The sequence below is a fragment of the Pocillopora verrucosa genome, chromosome 8, assembly GCF_036669915.1.
Source record: "Pocillopora verrucosa isolate sample1 chromosome 8, ASM3666991v2, whole genome shotgun sequence".
In the NCBI taxonomy this organism is placed as follows: domain Eukaryota; kingdom Metazoa; phylum Cnidaria; class Anthozoa; order Scleractinia; family Pocilloporidae; genus Pocillopora; species Pocillopora verrucosa.
The window spans coordinates 21,836,797-21,862,089 of NC_089319.1; the positions used below are offsets into that span (position 1 = coordinate 21,836,797).

The 25,293-nt window shown below is 40.6% G+C and overlaps 3 protein-coding genes and 2 pseudogenes across 3 annotated transcripts; 1 reads left to right on the forward strand and 4 right to left on the reverse strand.

Annotated features, from left to right (window-relative positions):
* Positions 1 to 322: 322 nt before the first annotated feature.
* On the reverse strand, positions 323 to 1,911 carry LOC131785171 (uncharacterized). The gene has a single exon (XM_066171227.1). It carries the CDS (start codon positions 1,736 to 1,738, stop codon positions 323 to 325), a length of 1,416 nt encoding a protein of 471 aa, XP_066027324.1. The 5' UTR covers positions 1,739 to 1,911.
* Positions 1,912 to 5,785: 3,874 nt separating this feature from the next.
* On the reverse strand, positions 5,786 to 7,754 carry LOC131788284 (uncharacterized). The gene has a single exon (XM_059105370.2). It carries the CDS (start codon positions 7,715 to 7,717, stop codon positions 6,113 to 6,115), a length of 1,605 nt encoding a protein of 534 aa, XP_058961353.2. The 5' UTR covers positions 7,718 to 7,754; the 3' UTR covers positions 5,786 to 6,112.
* A 2,223-nt stretch (positions 7,755 to 9,977) lies between these two features.
* On the forward strand, positions 9,978 to 11,061 carry LOC131788277 (uncharacterized; annotated as a pseudogene).
* A 2,098-nt stretch (positions 11,062 to 13,159) lies between these two features.
* LOC131788290 (uncharacterized) lies at positions 13,160 to 14,764 on the reverse strand (annotated as a pseudogene).
* Positions 14,765 to 18,169: 3,405 nt separating this feature from the next.
* LOC131788286 (uncharacterized) lies at positions 18,170 to 24,296 on the reverse strand. Its single transcript, XM_066171104.1, has 2 exons — positions 22,889 to 24,296; positions 18,170 to 18,941 (listed from the first exon to the last, which is right to left on the reverse strand). The coding sequence occupies exons 1-2, from the start codon at positions 24,294 to 24,296 to the stop codon at positions 18,745 to 18,747; spliced, it is 1,605 nt and encodes a 534-aa protein (XP_066027201.1). The 3' UTR covers positions 18,170 to 18,744.
* Positions 24,297 to 25,293: the final 997 nt, after the last annotated feature.

Here is a 25,293-nt window from a genome sequence, read left to right on the forward strand (position 1 = left end):
CCTGGAGTATTGTTAATACTTAAAATTAGAAGAGCAAATAAGTTCTTAGTCGCTATAATTTTGCTGAGTATAAAATTCCATAGTTACAGAACGAGTTTTTTCAAGAACCCGAATGATTTAGGGTTGTAAATACGACAAGATCTTCCATAAACAGAACAGTTTTTGAGCGAGTAAATGGTGGTTAAAATAGAGGTGATCCAAATTAAAGAGAGATACTTCACTGACACATTTTCATTTGCGTAATGATAAAGGTGATTTAAAAGGCTTCAAAACAAACTTTCAAACATTATCTTTACAAGTATCTGTCAACATCTGACACCTGTCAATTAAAGAGTGCGTATAACCATTCAATAACCAGCGGAACCGAGGTATTAATAACAAATTTCTGAACTAGCTTCAACAATGAGATGTTTTGTAAGTAAATGAATTGGTATAAGTACAACAATCCGTTAACACACACAATACCAGTTGATTCAGACAACATGCTTATGATAACGATATCAGCCATTAGTCTCTCACGGCGAGGAGTGCGATAACTTCCCCAGGGAGCTGATTTTCTTTTCAAGATTACATGACAAATATGATCAATGAAGACCATGGCACTTCGTTCTAAAACTTCTACCGCGCCGTGAATTATTCCAAGAACAGCGATGAGTTTGAGGTTATCAAGTTCTGCCTGCATTACTCGAAACATGATCGCAGATCCAAAATACAACGTTACTAACACGATGTAGGAGTATCCCGGATGAGCAATTTTCTTCAAGCGTTGAGTGCAAAGTCGTGAGGCTACCTTAAAGATAACTGCACAGAGAGGTGAGAAGAGTGCAATAAGGAGTTTTCCATCTTCAGTTTGTTTGTTGTACATTGGATAAATAAACGTTTCTACAAAGATGGCAAGAAAGAAAGTGGAGCAGTAGGGTGTCGTCAATTTTATGAATAAAGTCGCTCTACTCGACAGGTTCCGGAAGTGATTTGTTAGAAGATAAACTTGCCAACATATGCTAATTAGAAATATAACGTAGAGAGGAATCTTCTGAGTCACAGAAAGCTTGGAATGAGATATTCCACAGACTTGAAGGACAACGTGATACACTGTATCCACACAGAACAAGACAAAAGCAACAAGAACGAGTTTTCTTTTCACTCCCTTTAACTGATACGGTCGAAAAAGAAAAACCATTCCTACAAAGAACCACATGTAAAGAAAGGCATCACCTATCACCTCAGACATTGTTCTGATCCACTGTATTTTAACTGGGATTGTCTCCTTTGGTTGAAAATGACACTTGCGTGCCGTTTCGTACGAGAGGTAAGCGATCGTGATGTAAAAAAGGCCGAGGATAACAGCGGATAGAAGTGAAATTAATGCGCCGATGTACATTGATTGACAAATTGTGCGAAGAACGGATGGTCTGAATCGCTTCCAAGCCATTTCATCATCTTCATTTTGCTGATCGTCTTCATCTTCATCCGGTGAGCTCGCGTCAATGAGCCGATATCTAACTCGAGAATTACCAACTGACATGAGCTCATAATCGTCGTCTGAAGGCGGCGAATATTCCTGATAAATGGGTTTATCAACGGGCTGACAATTCCACTCTCGACCCTCACTGCTTAAGCTATCGTTACATCCAAAGGTCTCCATTTCAGGCTCATCAGGGTCGTAATGCTCTGTCACGCCGCGTGTGAAGCTGAATAAAACACGGGCAAAAAATTCAATCACCAAACTGTTGGTCATTGTCCGCGTTACAGAGTCTTCGAGTGCACACTTGAGGTCTTCGATACCGACTGAACATGTTTCGAGTAAGCTCCAGGTTTTTTTTAGTATGAATTTTTAAAGCAAAAGTGCTCGCAAAGCAGAAACAATACTCCGGACATCTGCATGTTAGGAAAAGTATTGGCTACTCCACTTGTCCAATGAAAGCTGAAAAGACAAGATGACAACGATTATTCAGTGCTAAATACTGATGTTTCTCTGGAGATTATCAGATGTAATTTCACCAATGGACATTGCACTCGGTATTGTATCAGGCGGGACGTATTCCTTTGTTTTGTCTGATATTAGGCGCACTGTTCTCTAAGATTGAGTGTAGCTCTGAAAGTAAATACTACTCCTCATCGATCACTGAGAATATCAATCACTTCTACGCCAATTTTAGCCTAAGACCTTTGTTCTTTAAGCCAAACATTTCACCAAAAACCTCTTATCTAACAATCACTCTCTAAAAATACTGATTTTTTTGGCAAAGAGTTATCAGGACATGCATGGCTGCTATGGCTGTTTGGAAAGAAAATGGAAGAGACACACACTTGTGGCTATTGTCAATGCGGTGCCATTGGCACTGTGGTTGAATGCATACTTCATACTTCATAAAAGTTTTTCATGTTCGCTTTGGTGATAATACCCAACCTTACAAGATGCCTTTTGGACCACAGCCTTTCAACTCAATCAACTGGTATTCAGCGGTAAACATGTTAGTAGCCGAAATGTAAAGGAGTAACCCTTCTTGATACAGACACCACCATCAGAACACAAATTAATGCACCAGGTTCACCAATACATTCGAATTCAGTGTGGCATCATAATATTGTAATGGAACGAAATTACTCTCCTTTAACTGCAACATAATGTATGTAGCTCACTTAATCTTTTGCTATTAAAGGAATAACTATAGCTGATTTTACATGTGAATCTTTTTGTACAAAATTATCCTTGTTTGGATAATTACATCAAATAATAATATCCTTCCAAAAATGTAACAATATAATTTCCTCTTGAAGTTTCAAAGACCCAAAATAAGTTGTTTTGTTGGTTAGAGAATTAAGCCCGACATTGGCACGATTGACGTTATGGCAATGCTGATTGAATAGAATGTGCCGAACTGGCTAATATCATCATAGCACAACTTGCTTCCGTATGAGGTATATTTAAAAAGGCTTTGAGATCAAAAGCGGCAAGATCACGGAACTATGTGAGCATTAGAGTAAATTTGATCGATATAATTATCTGTCTTGACATAAGTATTATATCTAAGAAGAATCTTGGATGGTCTGATTCAGCTCCCGCCGTGAGATAAATTAGCTTGCGAAGGATACAATAAATGCTCTATATTAACTGTCAGTTGTTGATATATCATACAGTTTTGAACGAATCTCAAAATTGTGAGATTTTAGTAATTATGATCGATATAATCATTTGGTCTGACGTACGTATAATATCTGAGAAGAATCTTGGATGGCCTGATTCAGCCCCCACCGTGAGATGAATAAGCTCGCGAAGAATACAGTAAATTCTCTTTTAGTATTAACTAATTTTTAGTTTCGAATGAAATCTGAAAATTTACGGATATTGTCTAGGTTACGCAGGTCTGATTTTATTTTAATTTCAATCTACTGTATTTCTCTACCTACAAGCTGATTTTGGCTATAAGCCGAAACCCTAAAAGCTAGAGACCTTCCAACAGACTCGTGTTGTCCAAAAGAAAAAGCAAAGCCATCGGCTATAAGCCGAGAGCGACATTCTCGATTGTACCGGCCATTTAAGTGAGCGAACCTCACGGAAAATGGCTTAATGAACACAAAAGTTAATGAATGAGAATAAACACAAAAGAAAACAAAGCGAATCAGTGAAGATGTAAATACTACTACGCGACTGCATTTTTCTTTCAAATGATTCTCCCGACCTGTTTTAGCGACATTCTGGCTTTCGTCTTAGCTTTTTCTATATACCCAGCTTACATCAAACAAAACAACGAAGGTAAACTTCTGATCGCTATTTCCGCTCCGCTTGGTGGAGTTGTTCTGAAAGTAATTTCAAGGATCTCCGTTCAGCGGTTGTGGAAATTTATACATCCGGGATATTCGTATGTGTTATTGGTGCCGGTGTATTTTGGTTCAGCTGTTATGTTTCGAGTATTGCAAGCCGACTAAGACAGTTTACAATCCATGGCTACTCTTGGAATAATTCACGGCGTTGCAGAAGTACTCGAAAGAAGTATGATGGTTGTCATTAATCACTTCTGCCACGTGCTTTGGAAAAGAAAATCAGCTCCTTGGGGAAGTTTTCGCACCCCTCGACGCGAGAGACTAATGGCTAATATTTCCATTATATGCATATTGTATGAGTCAATCGGCCTCGTGTCTGTTAATGGCGTCTTCTTCGTGTATCAACTTATTTACGAAAACGAATCCTTTGCAAATTTGCTTAAATCATTTGCCATCCAAACATCCATTTTATTGGTGATTGGGTGGTTTTTCACCAGCGTATCCCTTGCGATAGAAACTAACAGAACATGGCTGTCGGGGCTGTTCGGCGGAAAAGATGAAAAAGACGTATGCTTGCAGCAATTCTTAATGTAGTTTCCTTAGCATTGTGGTCCAGCGGGTGTATCATAGAAATTTTACGCGGGCGGTTCAGTGAAACTAACCATCCTAGCAAAATGCCGTTTTCTTGAGAGTGCGCAACAAGTGAGGAATGTGGACTAAATCAGAGTTCCTTTGTCTGTACGCACTATTATCTGGATCTGATAAATAAGAGCTCAAACTGGGTGGGAAATGGACAGGTTCACGCAATTTATCTCGAGCCATGACTTTGTTATTATTCTTTCAAAGAATTGTACAAGTGTCTGTTATTTCCTAGAATAAAATGTACCAAACACATAATGATTAATAATAACTTTATATGTAGGGTAACCAATAGTTATTAAATAAAGGTATGAACTGCATTCTCTAGTGGTATAGAGGCTTAATAACTCACTATGGCTAATAAAACACGCAAAGAGTTTTCAAATCACTCAGCCTATACTCAGGAGAAACTGTTGTACCGTTTACCAAGCATCGAGAATCGATCAAAATGTTATATATAATATATAAGCCTGGAGTATTGTTAATGCTTGAAGTGAGAAGTGTAAATAAGATCTTAGTTACTTTAAGTTTGTTGAGTGTAAAATTCCATCGTTACAGAACGAGTGATTTCAAAGTAATTATTGATTTTGTGGAGGTTCAAATCTTTTTATGGCCGATGTTAAAGTATGTCAATATACAACGATCCTTGATTTCCTGGCATTAACAAAGTAATAAGGAATATTGTTATACATTAAAGTAACTATGAAAACTATAATTTTTTAAAGAGAATTCAGTCAGTATACAAAGGCGTGTGAAGTCGCCATAATAACCCAATATCTGTAGCAGATATTGGGTTATCATGTTGAGTTCAAAGTTTGCCTTGTTTCCAAGCCCCTTGTCCGTGAAGTGCTCTCAAACTTTTGCAAACTGAGAGAGAAGTGACTCCATTGGCAGATTGTTCCAAAAAATGTATAATAAAACAATTACTTAATTAAATTTTCACATAATATTAGAGAAGGGAAAATGTTTGGTTCTCGGACACGATCTCGAGTCAAATGTTCCCCCGTCCGGCACTTCCACTCAGTCATTAAGTTAATAAAAGTGGAAGATGAGACATTGCAGACAATAGTGCATCCTCGTTTCTTAACCCTAACCCCACCCCTCAGGATGAGGTATGGGACTTCTTAGTTGCACACCAGCAGTTGTCCTTAAAGGGCAAAAGTTTATCAACACTGCATCTAACAAAGTCTGGCGAATATTTAAAAATTTTAGAACAGATTGGTTTAAGTCTATTTTTAGAACTCAGAAGTAGGGGTTTGGTTCACTGCGTTGAATTCTAACATGAGTGCATGAGAATTATATTCAAGTGTAAAAATCAGTATATAAATTTTAAGAATCTAAAAATAAAACACTCAGCGATACTACACACTAAGACGTCTAATGAGTTATTTATTATCCAACTACTTTCTGCTAAGTCTTTCTGCTCATTTCTTATAAGGCGGGAAAAGCAAAGCGGATAGAGAAGCGTAGCGCGCGCATTCGACTGGTTAAACAGGTTTTTTTACAGCACAAAATAATTAACTGTCTAAGTAACCGTACAATATCGCGGGATATTTGTGCTCTATTCACGCGTTATTTGTACTGTGCTTTGAGCAGTTAGATGATAATAACCGGTAAGTGTAATATGTCATCAAACTCTAGCACCAACACGAGCCAATTAACACAATGAAGGCTGAACGACTGCCGGCATCTAGTTTTCAGAAATTCTTTACGCAAAGGGCATTCTGCAAGGGTGACTTTTAGACTCATCAACGAGCCCATGCACAACTTCCAAGAGATTTGTTGTTGTCCAAATAGCCAAGGGAACCAGGTTAGTTATCGCAACCAAAATGTGTCTTTTCCATCTTTTGCGCCAAACAGCCATAACCGCGATATTCTGAAAGCGAGTCTCGATGGCCAGGGACACGCCGGTGAAAAACCATTCAATAACTAGCGGAACTGAGGTATGAATAACAAATTCTTGAAGTAGCTTTAACAATGATGTGTTTTGTAAGTAAATGAATTGGTATACGTACAACAATCCGTTAACACACATAATAGCAGTTGATTCAGACAACATGCTTATGATAACGATATCAGCCATTAGTCTCTCGCGGCGAGGAGTGCGATAACTTCCCCACGGAGCTGATCTTCTTTTCAAGATTACATGACAAATATGATCAATGAAGACCATGGCACTCCGTTCTAAAACTTCTATCGCGCCGTGGATTATTCCAAGAACAGCGATGAAATTGAGATTGTCAAGTTCTGCCTGCATCACTCGAAACATGATCGCTGATCCAAGATACAACGTCACTAACAAGACGTAGGAGTATCCTGGATGAACAATTTTCTTCAAGCGTTGAGTGCAAAGTCGTGAGAATACCTTAAAGATAACTCCAAAGAGAGGTGAGAAGAGTGCAATGAGGAGTTTTCCACGTTCAGTTTGTTTGTTGTACATTGGATAAATAAGCGTTGCTATAAAGATGGCAAGAAAGAAGGTGGAGCAGTAGGGTGTCGTCAATTTTATGAATAAAGTCGCTCTACTCGACAGGTTCCGGAAGTGATTTGTTAGAAGATAAACTTGCCAACATATGCTAATTAGAAATATAACGTAGAGAGGAATCTTCTGAGTCACAGAAAGCTTGGAATGAGATATTCCACAGACTTGAAGGACAACGTGATACACTGTATCCACACAGAACACGACAAAAGCAACAAGAACGAGTTTTCTTTTCACTCCCTTTAACTGATACGGTCGAAAAAGAAAAACCATTCCTACAAAGAACCACACGTAAAGAAAGGCATCACCTATCACGTCAGACAATGTTCTGATCCACTGTATTTTAACTGGGATTGTCTCCTTCGGTTGAAATTGGCACTTGCGTGTCGTTTCGTACGAGAGGTAACCGATCATGATGTAAAAAACGCTAATGATGGCAGGTGTTACAATTGAAATTAATGCGCCAATGTACATTGATTGACAAATTGTGCGAAGAACGGATGGTCTGAATCGCTTCCAAGCCATTTCATCATCTTCATTTTGTTGATCGTCTCCATCTTCATCCGGTGAGCTCGCGTCAATGACCCGATATCTAACTCGAGGATTACCAACTGACATGAGATCATTATCCTCGTTTGAAGGCGGTGAATATTCTTGATAAATGGGTTTATCAACGGGCTGACAATTCCACTCTCGACTCTCACTGCTTAAGCTATCGATATATCCAAAGATCTCCACTTCAGGCTCATCAGGGTCGTAATGCTCTGTCACGCCGCGTGTGAAGCTAAATAAAACACGGGCAAAAAATTCAATCACCAAACTGTTGGTCATTGTCCGCGTCCCAGAGTCTTCGAGTGCACACTCGAGATCTTCGATACCGACTGAACATGTTTCGAGTAAGCTCCAGGTTTTTTACTATGACGTTTTGAAAGTAAAAGTGCTTATAAAGCAGAAACAATACTCTGGACATCTGCATATTAGTGAAAGTATTGACTACTCCACTTGTCCAATGAAAGTTGAAAAGACAAGATGACAACGATTATTCAGTGATAAATATTGATGTTTCTCTGGAGATTATCAGATGTAATTTCACCAATGGACATTGCACTCGGTATTGTATTAGGCGGGAAGTATTCTTTTCTTTTGTCTGATATTAGGTGCATTGTTCTCTAAAATCCATGATTGAGTGTAGCTCTGAAAGTAAATACTACACCTCATTGATCACTGAGAATATCAATCACTTCTAGGCCAATTTTAGCCTAAGAACTTTGTTCTTTAAAGCAAACATTTCACTAAAGAACTCTTATTTAACAATCAGTCTCGAAAAATGGTTATTTCTTTGGCAAAAAGTTATCAGAACATGCATGGCTGCCATGGCAATGCTAATAGAATAGAATGTGAATGAAAGTGATCCTCGCAGTGATGTGCACTACTTAGGCAGTAGTGAAAATAAGGCCTGAAAAAAAAAATTCACAAGCCAACTGGGAGCTGGTCATGATGGCGGTTCTAAATAAACCCGTGAAGTGATGAATAGACGGTTAAGAATATATGAAAGTCATATATTTGAACTGCGGATAAAGACACTTGTCTTGTCTTGTCACTTGTCCGTCCTGTTTCATGGGTTCAAATCCCGTACAGGCCTGAATTTTTTTTTTTTCAGGCCTTATTTTTCACTACTGCCTAAATAGTGCACATCACTGCGAGGATCACTTTCATTCACGTCTTTATCCGCAGTTCAAATATATGACATCACTTCACGGGTTTATTTAGAACCGCCATCATGACCAGCTCCCAGTTGGCTTGTTAGCTCAGTTGGTAGAGCGCTGCACCGGTATCGCAGAGGTCATGGGTTCAAATCCCGTACAGGCCTGAAATTTTTTCAGGCCTTATTTTTCACTACTGCCTAAGTAGTGCACATCACTGCGAGGATCACTTTCATTCACGTCTTTATCCGCAGTTCAAATATATGACTTTCATATATTCTTAACCAGAATAGAATGTGCCGAACTGGCTAATATCATCATAGTACAACTTGCTTCCGTATGAGGTATATTTTAAAAGGCTTTGAAATCAAAAGCGGCAAGATCACGGAACTATATATATATGTGAGCATTAGAGTAAATTTGATCGATATAATTATTTGTCCTGACATACGTATTATATCTAAGAAGAATCTTGGATGGTCTGATTCAGCTCCCGCCGTGAGATAAATTAGCTTGCGAAGGATACAATAAATGCTCTATATTAACTTTCAGTTGTTGATGTATCATGCAGTTTTGAATGAATCTCAAAATTGTGAGATTTTAGTAATTATGATCGATATAATCATTTGTTTTGACATACGTATTATATCTGAGAAGAATCTTGGATGGTCTGATTCAGCCCCCACCGTGAGATGAATAAGCTCGCGAAGAATACAATAAATGCTCTTTCAGTATTAACTAATTTTTAGTTTCGAATGAAATCTGAAAATTTACGGTTATTCTCTGGGTTACGCAGGTCTGATTTTATTTTAATTGCAATCTACCGGTAATCATTAAGAATATGATTGTTCCCAAACTTGATCTCTTAGTCAGGAAACTAATGTTGAAGAATGCCCTCCAGCTACATCTGTGTGAAAGCATCCATTCGAATCTAGATATTTCCTTTCCTGCTAAAAATAGCTGAGAATAATGAGTCAAATGAGTTTCAGTGATTTTCTTCTGTAATGTAACAACATCCACCAGTTGTCTGCAGAAACTGCGCATTGGGATCAAAACTGGGTAAGCCTTTTCACTTTAATTCGTATATCAACCGCTCCTCGGCATATTTTTTGTGCATGTCTGTGATTAAGGATTGTCGCCCACGACACCAAATTTTAATACCCGAGGAAAAAGTTTAGAAAATATCGAATGTCCAAAGCACCATTGAAAGTTTCCATATTCATGCGCATCTACGTCCAACTTCTAGGAATGACATAACACACATTAAAAAGAACAATCAAAATTGGAAAATAATCGTGAAAATGTGAATGTTAAAATTGAAATCGAAAGTCAGTTGAAATCTTCCTGTTGTATCTCAAAAGTAAATCTCAAAAGTAAATCATTCCAAAATGAGTAGCAGTACATTGATAGAAGTTTTTGGTCACATCGTGTATAGTTTCACACGAGGCGTAACAGAGCATTACAATCCTGAAGAACCTGAATTTACAGCGGAATCCTTTGGCTTAGATCCATTGGAAAGCAACGGTCGAGAATGGTATTATCATCCTGTAGACGAGTTTATATTCCAAGAATTCAGATAGAAGGGACACAGCTTTTACTTATCGTCCTTCATCAAGTCTTAATGTGAGATGTAAAGATGCGTGCGCACCAGAAGAAAATGAAAAGACACTCAGCAGCAAACAAGATGAAGAGTAATCAATGGCTTGGAAGCGGCTCAGACCATCTGCTTTCTTCACAATGGGTAAAGTAATGTATATTGGAGCACTGATTTCAGTGATAACGTCCAATGTCATAGGCTCATTATTTATGTCGGTCATTTATCTCCCGTATAAGACTGAACTCAACTGTCAGTTTCACTCCTACCAGTCAATTCCAGTTTAAGTTCAATGGATCAGTTCAATATCTGGTATCCTCTCCTATGCTTTTATATACATGTGGTTCTTTGTAACTGTGGTTTTGTTATTTCGCCCATTTCAGGTGATCGGGATGAAGAGAAAGCTTGTCCTAGCAACTTTTCTATTGTATGGCTTGGACACACTTTATCGCGTTGTTCTACAAGCGTTACGAATAAATCAGTCAAAGTCTTTCACAAAGCAAAAGATCCCTTTCCATCTTATGTTTCTTATGAGCATATCCGTGCAAGTTTATATTTTAATGAAGCATTTTTTTAAGTGGACGCTCGAGAAAACAACGGGCAAATTTTTCTTTCAAATGATTCTTCCGACCTGTTTTAGCGACATTCTGGCTTTCGTCCCAGCTTTTTCTTTATACCCAGCTTACATCGAACTAAACAAGGAAGGTAAACTTCTGATCGCTATTTCCGCTCCGCTTGTTGGAGTTGTTCTGAAAGTAATTTCAAGGATTTCCGTTCAGCGGTTGTGGAAATTTATACATCCGGGATATTCGTATGTGTTATTGGTGCCGGTGTATTTTGGCTCAGCTGTTTTGTTTCGAGTATTGCAAGCCGAGTAAGACAGTTAACAATCCATGGCTACTCTTGGAATAATTCACAGTGTTGCATAAAGTTTTAGAAAGAAGCATGATGGTTATCATTAATCACTTCTGCCACGTGCTTTGGAAAAGAAAATCAGCTCCTTGAGGAAGTTTTCGCACTCCTCGCCGCGAGAGACTAATGGCTGATACTTCTATTGTAAGTAAGTTGTATGAGTCAATCGGCCTCGTGTCTGCCAATGGCGTTTTCTTCTTCTATCAACTTATTTACGTGGAAAACGAAACCTTTGCAAACTTGCTTAAATTGTTGATCATCCAAACATCAATCTTACTGCTGATTGAGGAGTTTTTCACCAACGTATCTCTTGTGATAGAAACTCACTATCAGAACATGGCCGTCATGGCCGTTTGGCGGAAAAGATGGAAAGACATGTACTTGTAGCAATTGTTAATGCAGTTCCCTTAGCATTGTGGTTCAGCAGGTCTAACATAGAAATTTTACTGATTTATACTTTATACTGATTTTACTGAGTTATATTTACCTGGATCTGATAGATAAGAGCTCAAACTGAATGGAAAATAGACAGGTTCACGCAATTTATCTCGAGACATGACTTTGTTATTCTTTCAAAGAATTGTGCAAGTGTTTGTCATTTCCTAGAATAAAATGACTGAGGTACCACACACATAATCGGTTAATCATAACTTTTATTGTATCGATTGACCAACAGCTATTGAATAAAGGTATAAACTGTACTCTCTAGGGGTATAGAGGCTTGATAACTCACTATAAAGGCTAATAAAACACGCAAAGAGTTTTCAAATCACTCAGCCTATACTCGGGAGAAAAATGTTGTTCCGTTCACCAAGGACCGAGAACCGATCGAATTGTTATATCAGTACTATATAAGCCTGGAGTATCGTTGATACTTGAAATGAGAAGAGTAAATCAGTTCTTAATTGCTTTAATTTTGTTGAGTGTAAAATTCCGTAGTTACAGAACGAGTGATTTCAAACTTATTATTGATTTTGTGGACGTTCAAACGTTTATGTCGCCAATGCAATTCCCTGTTAATATACAACTATCATTGCTTTTCTGACATTAACAAAGTAAAAAGGAATATTCTTATACAATAGAGTAACTATGAAAACTCTGATTTGTTGGAGAGAATTCAGTCAATATACATAGGCGTATGAAGTTGACATGATAACCCGGCATCGGCAACAGATATTAGGTTATCATGTTGAGTCCAAAGTCTACTCTTAAACTTTTGCAAACTAAGTGAGAAGTGTCTCCTTTGGCAAATTGTTTCAAAAAACGTGTAATAAAACAATTACTTAATTAAGTTTTCACATAATATTAAGGACGGGAAAATGTTTGGCTCTAGGTCATGATCTCGAGTCAAATATTCTCCCATCTGGCTCTTCCACTCAGACATTTAGTAAATTGAAAGATGAGACATTACAGTCAATAGTGCAACCTCTTTTCTTAATTCTCACCCCACCCCTCAGGATGAAGTATGGGACTTTTCAGTTGCGCACCAGCAGTTGTACTTAAAGAGCAAAAGTTTACCAACACTGCATCTAATTAAGTTTGGCGAATAGTTTGAAACTTTAGAACAGATTGGTTTAAGTCTATTTTCAGAACTCTGAAGAAGGGGTTTGGTTCACTGCATTGAATTCTAGCATGATTACATGAGAAATTATATTCAAGTGTGAAGTTCAGTCCATTAATTTTAAAATCTCACGAGATTTAAAAATACTCAACGATACTACACACTAAAACGTCTAATAAGTTATTTATTATCCAACTACTTTCTGCTAAGTCTTTCTGCTCATTTCCTTTGAGGCAGGAAAAGCAAAACGGATAGAGAAGCGTAGCGCGCGCAGTCGACTGGTTAAACAGGTTTTTTTATAGCACAAAACAACAAATTGTCCAAATAACCGTACAATATCGCGGGATATTTGTTCTCTAATCGCCCGTTATTTGTACTCTACTTTGAGCAGTTGGATGATAATAACCAGTAAGCGTAATATGTCAACAGTCTCTGACACCAACACAATTCAATTAACACAAGGAAGGCTGAAAGACTGCCGGCACTTAGTTTTGAGAAGCTCTCTATGAAAAGGGCATTTTGCAAGGGTGATTTTTAGACTCATCAAAGCGCCCATGCACAACTTCCACGAGATTTGTTGTTGTCCAAATAGCTAAGGGAACCAGGTTAGTTATCGCAACCAAAATGTGTCTTTTCCATCTTATGCGCCAAACAGCCATAACCGCGATATTCTGAAAGCGAGTCTCGATGGCCAGGGACACGCCGGTGAAAAACCATTCAATAACCAGTGGAACTGATGTATGAATAACAAATTTCTGAAGCAGTTTCAACAATGATGTGTTTTGTAAGTAAATGAATTGGTATACGTAAAACAATCCGTTAACACACACAATAGCAGTTGATTCAGACAACATGCTTATGATAACGATATCAGCCATTAGTCTCTCACGGCGAGGAGTGCGATAACTTCCCCAGGGAGCTGATTTTCTTTTCAAGATTACATGACAAATATGATCAATGAAGACCATGGCACTTCGTTCTAAAACTTCTATCGCGCCGTGGATTATTCCAAGAGCAGCGATGAGTTTGGGGTTGTTAAGCTCTGCTTGCATTACTCGAAACATGGTCGCTGATCCAAAATACAACGGCGCTAACAAGATGTAGGAGTATCCTGGATGAACAATTTTCTTCAAGCGTTGAGTGCAAAGTCGTGAGACTACCTTAAAGATTACTCCAAAGAGAGGCGAGAAGAGTGCAATGAGGAGTTTTCCACTTTCAGTTTGTTTGTTGTACATTGGATAAATAAGCGTTGCTACTAAGACGGCAAGAAAGAGAACGGAGCAGTAGGGTGTCGTCAATTTTATAAATAAAGTCGCCCTCCTCGACAGGTTCCGGAAGTGATTTGTTAGAAGATAAACTTTCCAACATATGCTTATTAGAAATATAACGTAGAGAGGAATCTTCTGAGTCACAGAAAACTTGAAATGAGATATTCCAAAGACTTGAAGGACAACACGACACACTGTATCTACACAGAACAAGACAAAATCAACAAGAATAAGTTTCCTTTTCACGCCCTTTAACTGATACGGTCGAAAAAGAAAAAGCATTTCTACAAAGAACCACATGTAAAGAAAGGCAACACCTATTACGTCAGACAATGTTCTGATCCACTGTATTTTAACTGGGATTGTCTCATTCGGGTGAAATTGGCAGATGAGTACTATTTCATAAGAGACGTAACAGATCATGACGTGTAAAAGGCCAAAGATGGCTGGAGTTAAAAATGAAATTAATGCGCCGATGTACATCGATTGACTAACTGTGCGAAGAATGGATGGTCTGAACCGCTTCCAAGCCATTTCATTAACTTCATCCTGCTGTTCGTCTCCATCTTGGTCAGGTGAGCTCGCGTCAATGACCCGATATCTAACTCGAGAATTACCGACTGACAAGAGATCATAATCGTCGTCCGATAGCGGTGAATATTCCTGATATATAGGTTTATCAACGGGCTGACAATTCCACTCTCGGCCCTCACTGCTTAAGCTACCGTCGTAACCAAAGATCTCCACTTCAGGCTCATCAGGGTCGTAATGCTCTGTCACGCCGCGCGTGAAGCTGAATAAAACACGGGCAAAAACTTAAATGACCAAACTGTTGGTCATTGTCCGCGTTACAGAGTCTTCGAGTGCACACTTGAGGTCTTCAATACCGAATGAACATGTTTCGAATAAGCTGCAGGTTTTTTATTATGATGTTTTGAAAGTAAAAGTACTAACAAAGAAGAAACAATACTCCGGCCATCTGAATGTCAGCGAAAGTATTGACTACTCTACTTGTTCACTGAAAATTTTAGAAAAAGAGATGTTGACGGTCAAATTTACCAATGATATGTATTTCTATCGTTTGAATTTTAAATATATCCTTATAAAGAGGTAGTCAGAATGAATACTTCAGCTCTTTGACATCTAATGAACGTGTTTCGAATAAGCTCTGGTTTTTTTAGTATGAAAGTTTAGTGAGAGCGCTAACAAAGCAAAAGCCATCTAGCTCTGTCAAGGGATCTGGTATAAAGCCTCATTTGCATTACACGGAAACAGGCCAAGTGTCGACCAGAAGAATCCACCACTATACTGTACTGCGTGAAAATCCAAGAGACAAGATGACGACGATTAGTCGGTAATAAATGTACTGAGATTGTGAGACGACAGAGTAGATCTGAAAGTAAATTACTACACCTCATTGAACAAATAGAATATCAATCACTTCTACACCAATTTTAGCCTATGAGCTTTGTACTGTAAGGCAAACATGTCATCAAAGACCTCTTCTGTAACATTCAGTCGCGAAAAATACTGATTTCTTTAGCAAAGAGATGATTGCCGTGTATGACGGAACTTCACTTCCTCGTTGCACAATGCTTACGTATGCAAGTCGTTTTCCATTTAGCCACGATGATTGAAACGGCTCGAAAGTATTTGCAAAATGAACTCTTGATGCTTTTGTGTGAGTTGTTGGCGCAAAAACCGTATCGAAAGTCGGCTTTTGATCAATAATTTTAAGAATATTGATAAAGTAACTTGTTTGATTCTGCAAAAAAATTGTCAGAGCTGAAAGCTTGATAAAGTAAATAGCAGACCGTTAGGAGAATTGTTGTTGGAATCTTGAGGGTGGAGTGAAAAAGCTTCCATTGCATTTCAGGGTAACAAGAAACTGAAGTTTCTAGATTTCACTGCTTCAGTGATGTTCAGTGAACATTTACGAAGTAATTCAAAATAACGACGATCGGCCAACTTAAACTGAAGCTTCCCAATATCCATTTATTATTTCTAGGTAAGCTGCCATAAGTTTTTTTCAATGATGATTGCTCTCTTTAGTAATGTGTCGAATAAAATATTTTATTCTTCCTGATTTCAGATGCATTGTGCATCAATATCCAATACTGATTGAGCCAGTATAGCGAAGATTTTCAATACAAAGAGCCTATGAAGACCCTAGTAATTTTTTTTTTTAGTTTTGTTTAAAAAGTAACCACTTGATATGTCAAAATATCCTTTCATGTGCTTTCATAAAGACAGGACTTCGCTTCCCTAATAAATAATTTCTGCGTTTGCTTATAGTTTTCTAATTTTCCGCCGTAATTAAACAGTTTCATGCATTACGACCCTGATGAGCCTGAAGTGGGCGTGTACTGCTCAAGATTATTGACACGTTGCAGTCACCGAAACCTGGCAACGAGGAGAACAAAATCGACCCGCTCAGCTTGTGGAAGGCAAGCAGTCTTTTAGTCTTTTCTGAATCCAAGGTATATTTGCGACAGGCGACGACAGAAAACTTTTAGACAACAAGCATGCGAGGTCCTGGGCATGATAAAAAAAAGAGCTTGCAAGGACGTCGTTGTTTTCCGTTTACACGGCGTTCACTCATGCACGCGCCTTTCTTCTTAATAAGAAAATGGCAAGTCCTAACTCTTAATTCTGATATGCATATAGAAAGTGTATTCTGATATGCGTATTGATGCAGGAATTTTAGAAAATTTATCATTCGAAACCTTTCAAGAAAGTGTATTTGGAGTGCGCTGTATGTAGATAAAATCGTGTACTACGGATGTGAGACATCAGAGATTAGCTGGATATGAATTTATACGTAGAGTAAGTTGACAGTATTTTCGAAACTTACGCGATCATCTTTAACCACTTATTTCAACACATCCTTTCAGATGCTTTCACGATGACAGGACTTCATTTGTTCTACGGCAATTAAACAGCTCGATACCTTTACTCAATGAGCATTCAGTTCAGTTCAGTTTTGTGGACCTGTTAAGTAGAAAAACCCTCGGGTTAAAACCCGAATCGAAAATGAGCTTTCGATCATTTTCTTCTCTACGAGGTTCTGTTGACTCGAAAGACTGTCAGTTTTATTCATGAATACAGTTTGCTATGATCCGCAGAACTCGGAAGAGTTTAGTGGCGTGATAGTTTCTTCTTCTGCTTTTCATACATGCACTGTATAGAGAGGCTGGAAAGGGGGCACACTTTACCTAAAACGAATCGTCCACTTTAAATCTAGTTCCTGAGAATTCAGAGATGCAGAAACATCGAGACATGAATGGATATATGTTTTTGTCACTAGTTATTTTTCTATGAGTTATTGTCATAGTTGTTAAACCTGCCTGTTTTCATTTAAAATTTAGACTTTAAATACAGACAGCCATACTATTCAATTATGGACAAAAAACATTTAATTATTTGTTTCCAGCGTTGGTTCGTGTCATAAGCTGTGCTTTCAAGCGAAGTGGCCTTAAGGGCTTTTGAGAATTGACCACGTGTTTAACAAAGTAGGAAAAATGATTCTCTTCCAGTGTATGCAAGTGTGCACCTTCATATAGTCCTAAGCGCTATTTCTCTCACGGACTATTGGTCCTTATGCAGTGAGTGGCTTTTGATGTGTGTCGTTGGGTTATAATTTGACAGGTTTAGAGCGATGGACACCACTTTCAGCCACCCTGAGGCTGTTAGGATTAAGAAAACAAAGTGGCCATTGTCTCTAAACTTTTCCCTTTTCACTCGACTGAGCATCAAAAGCAGGAAAAGTGGATATGAAAAGCACCAGTCGAGAATGGTATTATCATCCTGTAGACGAGTTTATATTTCAAGAATACAGTGATAGAAGGGACACTGAGCTCATTTTCGATTCGGGTTTTAACCCGAGGGTTTTTCTACTTAACAGGTACACAAAAGAACTGAATGCTCATTGAGTAAAGGCAAATAGGTGTGAGAATAATGACAAATGACAGAAATTTGGTAGCCAATTCGTCGCAGTCAACCTCGCAGCAACGTGGTATAGGAAAGGAATTTTGTTGCTTATTTGGATAACTAACGCAGGACATAGCTTATTGTTTTTAGTTTTTTTTTTTTTAACAGAGCTTTCTTGGTCGAATTTATCTGTGTCTATTGCTCCAATTGATCAACGAATCCACAATTCGGGAGTATTCTCTACTGTTCGCCACTAGTCGCACCATTCGAGACTATTCGCGCTATTCGAGACAATTCGCTCGACCAACACCCCTTTGTTGGCAGCCTGGTAGAGAACTGTTTGTCAAGCTTTAAGTGCAATACCGGTTTCGGAAACAGAAATTTGATCCTTCGTATAGCGTGCTTGTGCCAGCGTAAGGTTTCTGATTCTGTGTTGAATAAAGAAGCTGATCGGAGGATACTAATTTTCCAATGGCGTAAAGGATATTTCGATCTTGTTGGGGTGTGAAGGTGTGAAGATATCACATGGCATCGTGCGAATTTTAATTTGAGGTGAGACAGCAACTCTAACAAGTGAATCAAATCGCGATCTACGTTACGATCTCTTCGATCTTCCTTACGATATGTATTTCTTGTCAGCAACCAGTTCGATCCCGTCAAGAAGGCCTCCAGTGTGATGGCTGCCTCCGTTTGCAGCAATCACAGTTCGAATACCGAGACGCAGTTTAAACTGGTACGTCTATCGACTGGCGTTGCCGGTTTAACATGCGATATCCCTGAGCCTGAAAGTACTGCCTTAAGTGAAACCTCCGTATCGGTCGATCGTGACGTTGACTTCAACTCGAGCAAAATAGCGATAAGCAAAATAGCGGCAAGTTTTTAGAAGTTCTCTATGAAAAGGGCATTTTGCAATGGTGACCTTCAGACTCATCAAAGCGCCCATGCACAACTTCCAAGAGATTTCCTGTCGTCCAAATAGCTAGCGGAACCAGGTTAGTTATAGCAAACAAAATGTGTCTTTTCCATCTTTTACGCCAAACAGCCATAACCGCGATATTCTGAAAGCGAGTCTCGATGGCCAAGGATAGTAGTAGGCCTCCATCGGTCAGGGTCGACCATGGGTATAGCATCCTAATTGTGTGTTTGGCTGGAGCATCTGCGGCTATGACTGTGAAGGCCAATGCGTGAATGGCAGTCCCTGCCGCAAGTGCTGCACGTGTATGCTGTTTGTTGGACGTTGCTGATACGAAGTTTTCTGCGGTTCCGCCTCCTTGTGGCAGCTTGTGTCAGCTTCTCTTCTCCTGTTTTGAGGTGCCTTGTAACGGCTCCTCTCCATTGTGACCGATCAGCTGCGAGATTTTCCCAGGTCTCTGTGTCAATTCCTACAGCCTTCATGTCACGCTTCAAAGCATCTCGGTATCGCAGCTGTGGGCGTCCTCTGCGTCTACTTCCAGTGGCTAGCTCACCATACAGTAAGTCTTTGGGGATGCGGCCGTCTGGCATGCGATGAACGTGGCCCAGCCAGCGGAGTCTACGTTGCCTGAGTAAGGTTGACATGCTTGGCAGGCCCGCACGAGACAAGACCTCTGTGTTTGGGACTTTGTCTTGCCACGAAATTCCCAGGATGCGGCGGAGGCTTCTCATGTGGAAGGTGTTCAGGCGTTTTTCTTGTCTGGCGTACATCGTCCATGTCTCGCTGCCGTATAGCAGTGTACTGATGACACAAGCGCTGTATACTGCCATCTTGGTCTTCTCTGTGAGCATGGGGTTGGACCACACACGTGTAGTGAGGCGTGCAAGTGTGGCAGCCGCCTTTCCAATTCTCTGGTCGAGCTCGAAGTCTAAGGAGAGATTGTCAGTGACAGTGGAGCCTAGATACGTAAAATGATGGACCACTTCGAGCTCGTAATCGTCGATGGTAATGGATGGTGGTGTTTCTGTTCCTTGTTCCAGGACTTTAGTCTTTTTCAGGCTGATGGTAAGCCCAAAGTCTTTGCAGGCCTGAGAGAAATGGTCCATGAGTGACTGAAGTGCTTGCTGAGTATGGCAGGCTACTGCTGCATCGTCAGCAAATAGCATGTCTCTTATCAGGGCTTCACGCACTTTGGTCTTTGCTCGGAGACGGGCAAGATTGAAAAGCCTGCCATCTGATCTTGTATGCAGGTAGATCCCTTCTTTCGATGCGCCAAATGCATGTTTCAGAAGGAAGGCAAAGAAGATTCCGAAAAGGGTTGGGGCAAGTACGCAGCCCTGTTTGACACCGCTGTTGATGTTGAATGACTCAGAGGTTCTGCCGTTGAACTGCACAGTCCCCTGCATGTTGGCATGGAAGGACTCAATCAGGCTGTGTAGTTTAGGGGGGCAGCCAATTTTAGATAGAATTCTGAAGAGACCCTCTCTGCTTACAAGATCAAACGCCTTGGTCAGATCGATGAAGGCAATGTACAAAGGCATCTGCTGCTCTCTGCATTTCTCCTGAAGCTGGCGGAGGGAGAATACCATGTCTATCGTTGATCTTTCTGCTCGAAAGCCGCACTGTGACTCTGGATAGATACGTTCAGCCAGTTTCTGAAGTCTTACCAAAATAACCCGAGCAAAGACTTTGCCCACAACGCTGAGTAAGGAGATGCCCCTGTAGTTGTTGCAGTCACTGCGATCTCCCTTGTTTTTGTAGAGGGTAACGATCTTAGCATCCCTCATGTCTTGTGGTACGGCCCCTTCTTTCCAGCACGCACATAGGACATTATGTAAAGGCTGTAATAGTGTAGTCTTGCAGTGTTTGATCAGGTCAGGGGGGATCCCGTCACTGCCTGGAGCTTTCCTTGAGGCCAAGCTGTTGATAGCCTTGCTGAGTTCGTCATTAGTGGGTTCGTTGTCAAGCTCTTCCATTACAGGTAAGCATTTTATGGCATCAAGGGCTGATGATGTTACTACATTCTGTCTTGAATAGAGATCAGAGTAGTGTTCCACCCATCTCTCCATCTGTTGTCCCTTGTCTGTGATGGCTTCCCCTGAGGTGGATTTAAGGGGAGCTGTCTTGTTCTGGATTGGACCTATTGATGTTTTGATGCCTTCATACATCCCTCTTATGTTCCCAGTAATTGCTGCAGTCTGGATGGCTTCGCTGAGTTCGGTCCAGTAGTCGTTGGCACAGCGTCTTGCAGTGTGTTTGACTTTGTTCCTTATAGCTCGGAGAATCTGAAGATTTTTCTCGCTGGGTAATCGCTTGTATTCCGTTAGAGCGGCACGCTTTGCTTCTATGATGGGGGTCATCACAGCGGATTTAGCTTTGAACCAGTCATGCGATTTCGAGGTACTTTTTCCAAAGGTGGCCAAGGCAGTGCGATGCATTGTATCCCGTAAGGTGGTCCACTTCTCAGTTGCGGAGTCCCCTGACTGTAATGTTGCTAGATGATTCTCAAACCTCTCAGCAAATTGCTCTTTAAGATCAGGCTGGCTCAACTTAATGACATCAATACGAGGGCTCCCTTTCTTCTTGCCACGGTGGAACCTTTTCGGATGGAGCCTGACCTTGCAACACACCAAGGAGTGGTCTGTGTCACAGTCCGCGCTGTGGTAAGAGCGTGTGTGGAGGACGTTCTTAATAGCGGTTCGTCTGACAAGGATAAGGTCCAGCTGATGCCACTGCTTTGAGCGCGGGTGTCTCCAAGAGACCTTGTGCTGAGGTTTGGTCTTGAAGAAAGAGTTGGCTATGCAGAGTTTGTGATAGGTGCATAGCTCGAGCAGTCTCTGGCCATTGTCGTTCATCTTGCCTATGCCAAACTTTCCAAGGCAAGAAGGCCATGATCTTTGATCAGCTCCTACTCTGGCGTTGAAGTCGCCCAGAAGGATAAGTTGTTCTTTGTTTGGGATGTTGCTGATCGTGGCTGTGAGCTGATCATAAAACTCGTCTTTAATTTCAGGTGTAGCAGAGAGTGTTAGAGCATACACGCTGACGAGAGTTACAGGGCCTGCCGTGGTGTTCAGGCAGAGAGTGAGGAGTCGCTCTGAGCCGCTGTTGCCTGGCTTTACCATGTTCAGCAGGTTGTTCTTCACTGCAAAGCCCACCCCATGCTGACGCAGTACATTGGGGCTTTTCCCCTGCCAGAAGAAGGTGTAGTCTTTCTCCTTCAGTCTTCCAGAGTCTGCAAGTCGTGTTTCTTGTAAGGTGGCAATGTCCACATTAAGCCTCCTAAGTTCGTCGTTAATGATGGCTGTTTTCCTGGAGTCGCTGACGTCCTGAAGGTCTTCTGAGAGGCCCGTCAGCATTGTTCTAACGTTCCAGCAGCCTAGTTTCAGGACTGGTTTCTTTTGATGATTTTTGTTATTGCCTGGTGCAAAGTTTGCAGTCTGCCTGTTGGATATCTCCTAATCTCCATGCACCCAATGAAGAAAGCAAACCGTGGCGGGACAGCACCTTATTGGCTGGGGGCTGCCCAGCTTGAGGCGGGCGGTAGCTGTCCAGTGGGATTCGAAGATCCCTCCCACCGACGAGAACGACCCCTGGCGCTTCACTCTACGCCAATCGAGCAGTAGCTTATCACCGGTAAACTGCCATTCTCCGTGTTGTGTCTACGCCATGGGCGTAGCTGGAGTGTCCTCTCCAGGTGTAGTGCGAGGTGTGTTGGTGTGTAGTGTAGGCGGATGCTAGCCTGGGCAGTGTTTTATGGAGAACAAGCTGTTGCCCATGTAACATGTTCCCCCTCTCCACGTCACTGATGGGGCCAAAGGAACAACAAGGTCGTTACAATTTGGGACCAGTGCCGTCGCAGGAGCTGCCAGCACGGGTTGAATTCAACTTCGAGCTGCCTTAGGGACTCCAACTCCGGATTTTTCCTCGAGGTTTACTCCTGAAGCCTTTTCCATGTGTGGATATAGCCGCAAGGCAGCAGAGGTTTGGGATAAGGGTTTTCCTTCCCCTAGGTAAACTGCCTTTCCAGGCTAGCGAGCTCTACCTGCCCTGTGCTGTAACCCTAGCAGGGGTGGCTGCGGGGCTGTAAACACTTGCCAAAGGTGTCAAAAAGGCCAAGGATACGCCGGTGAAAAACCATTCAATAACCAGCGGAACTGAGGTAGGAATGACAAATTCCTGAAGCAGCTTCAACAATGATGTGTTTTGTAAGTAAATGAATTGGTATACGTACAACAATCCGTTAACACACACAATACCAGTTGATTCGGACAACATGCTTGTGATAACGATATCAGCCATTAGTCTCTCGCGGCGAGGAGTGCGAAAACTTCCCCATGGAGCTGATTTTCTTTTGAAGATTACATGACAAATATGATCAATGAAGACCATGCCACTTCGTTCTAAAACTTCTACCGCGCCGTGAATTATTCCAAGAACAGCGATGAATTTAAGGTTATCAAGTTCTGCCTGCATTACTCGAAACATGACCGCTGATCCAAAATACAACGGCACTAACAGGATGTAGGAGTATCCCGGATGAACAACTTTCTTCAAGCGTTGAGTGCAAAGTCGTAAGATTACCTTGAGGATAACTCCAAAGAGAGGTGAGAAGAGTGCAATAAGGAGTTTTCCATCTTCAGTTTGTTTGTTGTACATTGGATAAATAAACCTTGCTATAAAGAAGCCAAAAAGAAAAGTTGAGCAGTAGGGTGTCGTCAATTTTATAAATAAACTCGTTCTCCTCGACAGGTTCCGGAAGTGATTTGTCAGAAGATAACCTTGCCAACATATGCTAATTTGAAATATAACGTAGAGAGGAATCTTCTGAGTCGCAGAAAGCTTGGAATGAGATATTCCAAACATTTGAAGGACAACATGATACACTATATCAACACAGAACAGGAAAAAAGCAACAAGAATGAGTTTTCTTTTCACGCCCTTTAACTGATACGGTCGAAAAAGAAAAAGCATTCCTGCAAAGAACCACATGTAAAGAAAGGCATCACCTATCACCTCAGACAATGTTCTGATCCACTGTATTTTAACTGGGATTGTCTCCTTCGGTCGAAATTGGCAGTTGCGTATCGTTTCGTACGAGACGTAAGAGATCATGATGTAAAAAAGGCCAATGATGGCAGGTGTTAAAAGTGAAATCAATGCACCGATGTACATTGATTGACAAACTGTGTGAAGAACAGATGGTCTGAATCGCTTCCATGCCATTTCGTCATCTTCATTTTGCTGATCGTCTCCATCTTCATCCGGTGAGCTCGCGTCAATGACCCGATATCTAACTCGAGAGTTCCCTACTGACAAGAGATCATGATCGTCGTCCGATGGCGGTGAATATTCCTGATAAATAAATTTATCAACGGGCTGACAATTCCACTCTCGACCCTCACTGCTTAAGCTATCGTTATATCCAAAGATCTCCACTTCAGGCTCATCAGGGTCGTAATGCTCTGTCACGCCGCGTGTGAAGCTGAATAAAACACGGGCAAAAACTTCAATCAGCAAACTGTTAGTCATTGTCCGCGAGTGCACACTTGAGATCTTCGATACCGAATGAACATGTTTCGAACAAGCTCCAGTTTTTTATTATAATGTTTTGAAAGTGAAGGTGCTCACAAAGAAGAAACAATACTCCCGCCATCTGCATGCAGCGAAAGTTTTGACTTGTCTAATGAAAGTTGAAGAAAAAGGATGTTGACGATCAACATTATGAATTATATATTTCTATCGTTTGAATTTTAAACAAATCCTCATAAAGAGGTAGTCAGAATGAATACTTCAGCTCGTAGACATATAATGAACATGTTATGAATAAGCTCCAGTAATTTTAGTATGACGTTTTGAAAGTGCAAGTGCCAATAAAGCAAAAATCATCTAGCCCTGTCAAGTAATCTGCAATCTAATCATGCAAATCGATTTCCATCTGTTCACGATGATTGAAGCGGCTCGACAATATTCGCGAGATGAGACTTAATTCTTTTGTGTAGGTTGTTAGCGCAAACACCGTATCGAATTGAGCTTTTGGTCAATCATTTGAAGAACATCAATGAAGGACCTTGTTGGATTCGACAAACAGACTGAAAGGTTGAATAAGTTAAATAGAAGAAAGTTAGGAGAGTTGTTGCTGGAATCTTGGGGGCGGAATGAAAACACCTCCATTGCATTTCAAGGAAACAGCCTCTGAAATTTCTCGATTTCACTGTTTCAGTGATGTTCAGTGCACATTTATCAAGTAATTAAAAGTAACGACGATCGGCCAACTTAAACTGAAGCTTCCCAGTGTCCATTTATTATATCTAGATAAGCTGCCATAAGTTTTTTTCAATGATGGTCGCTCTCTTCGGTAATGTGTCGAGATAAAATATTTATTAGCGTATCGGAACAACTCTATGAAAAGTCCCAAACGTCAGTTCTAGTAGTGATTGAGTGGTTTTCACAAGCGTGTCTCTTGCGATCGAGACTTATCAGTTATCAGAACATGGCTGTCATGGCTGTTTAGAGAGAAAGATGGAAG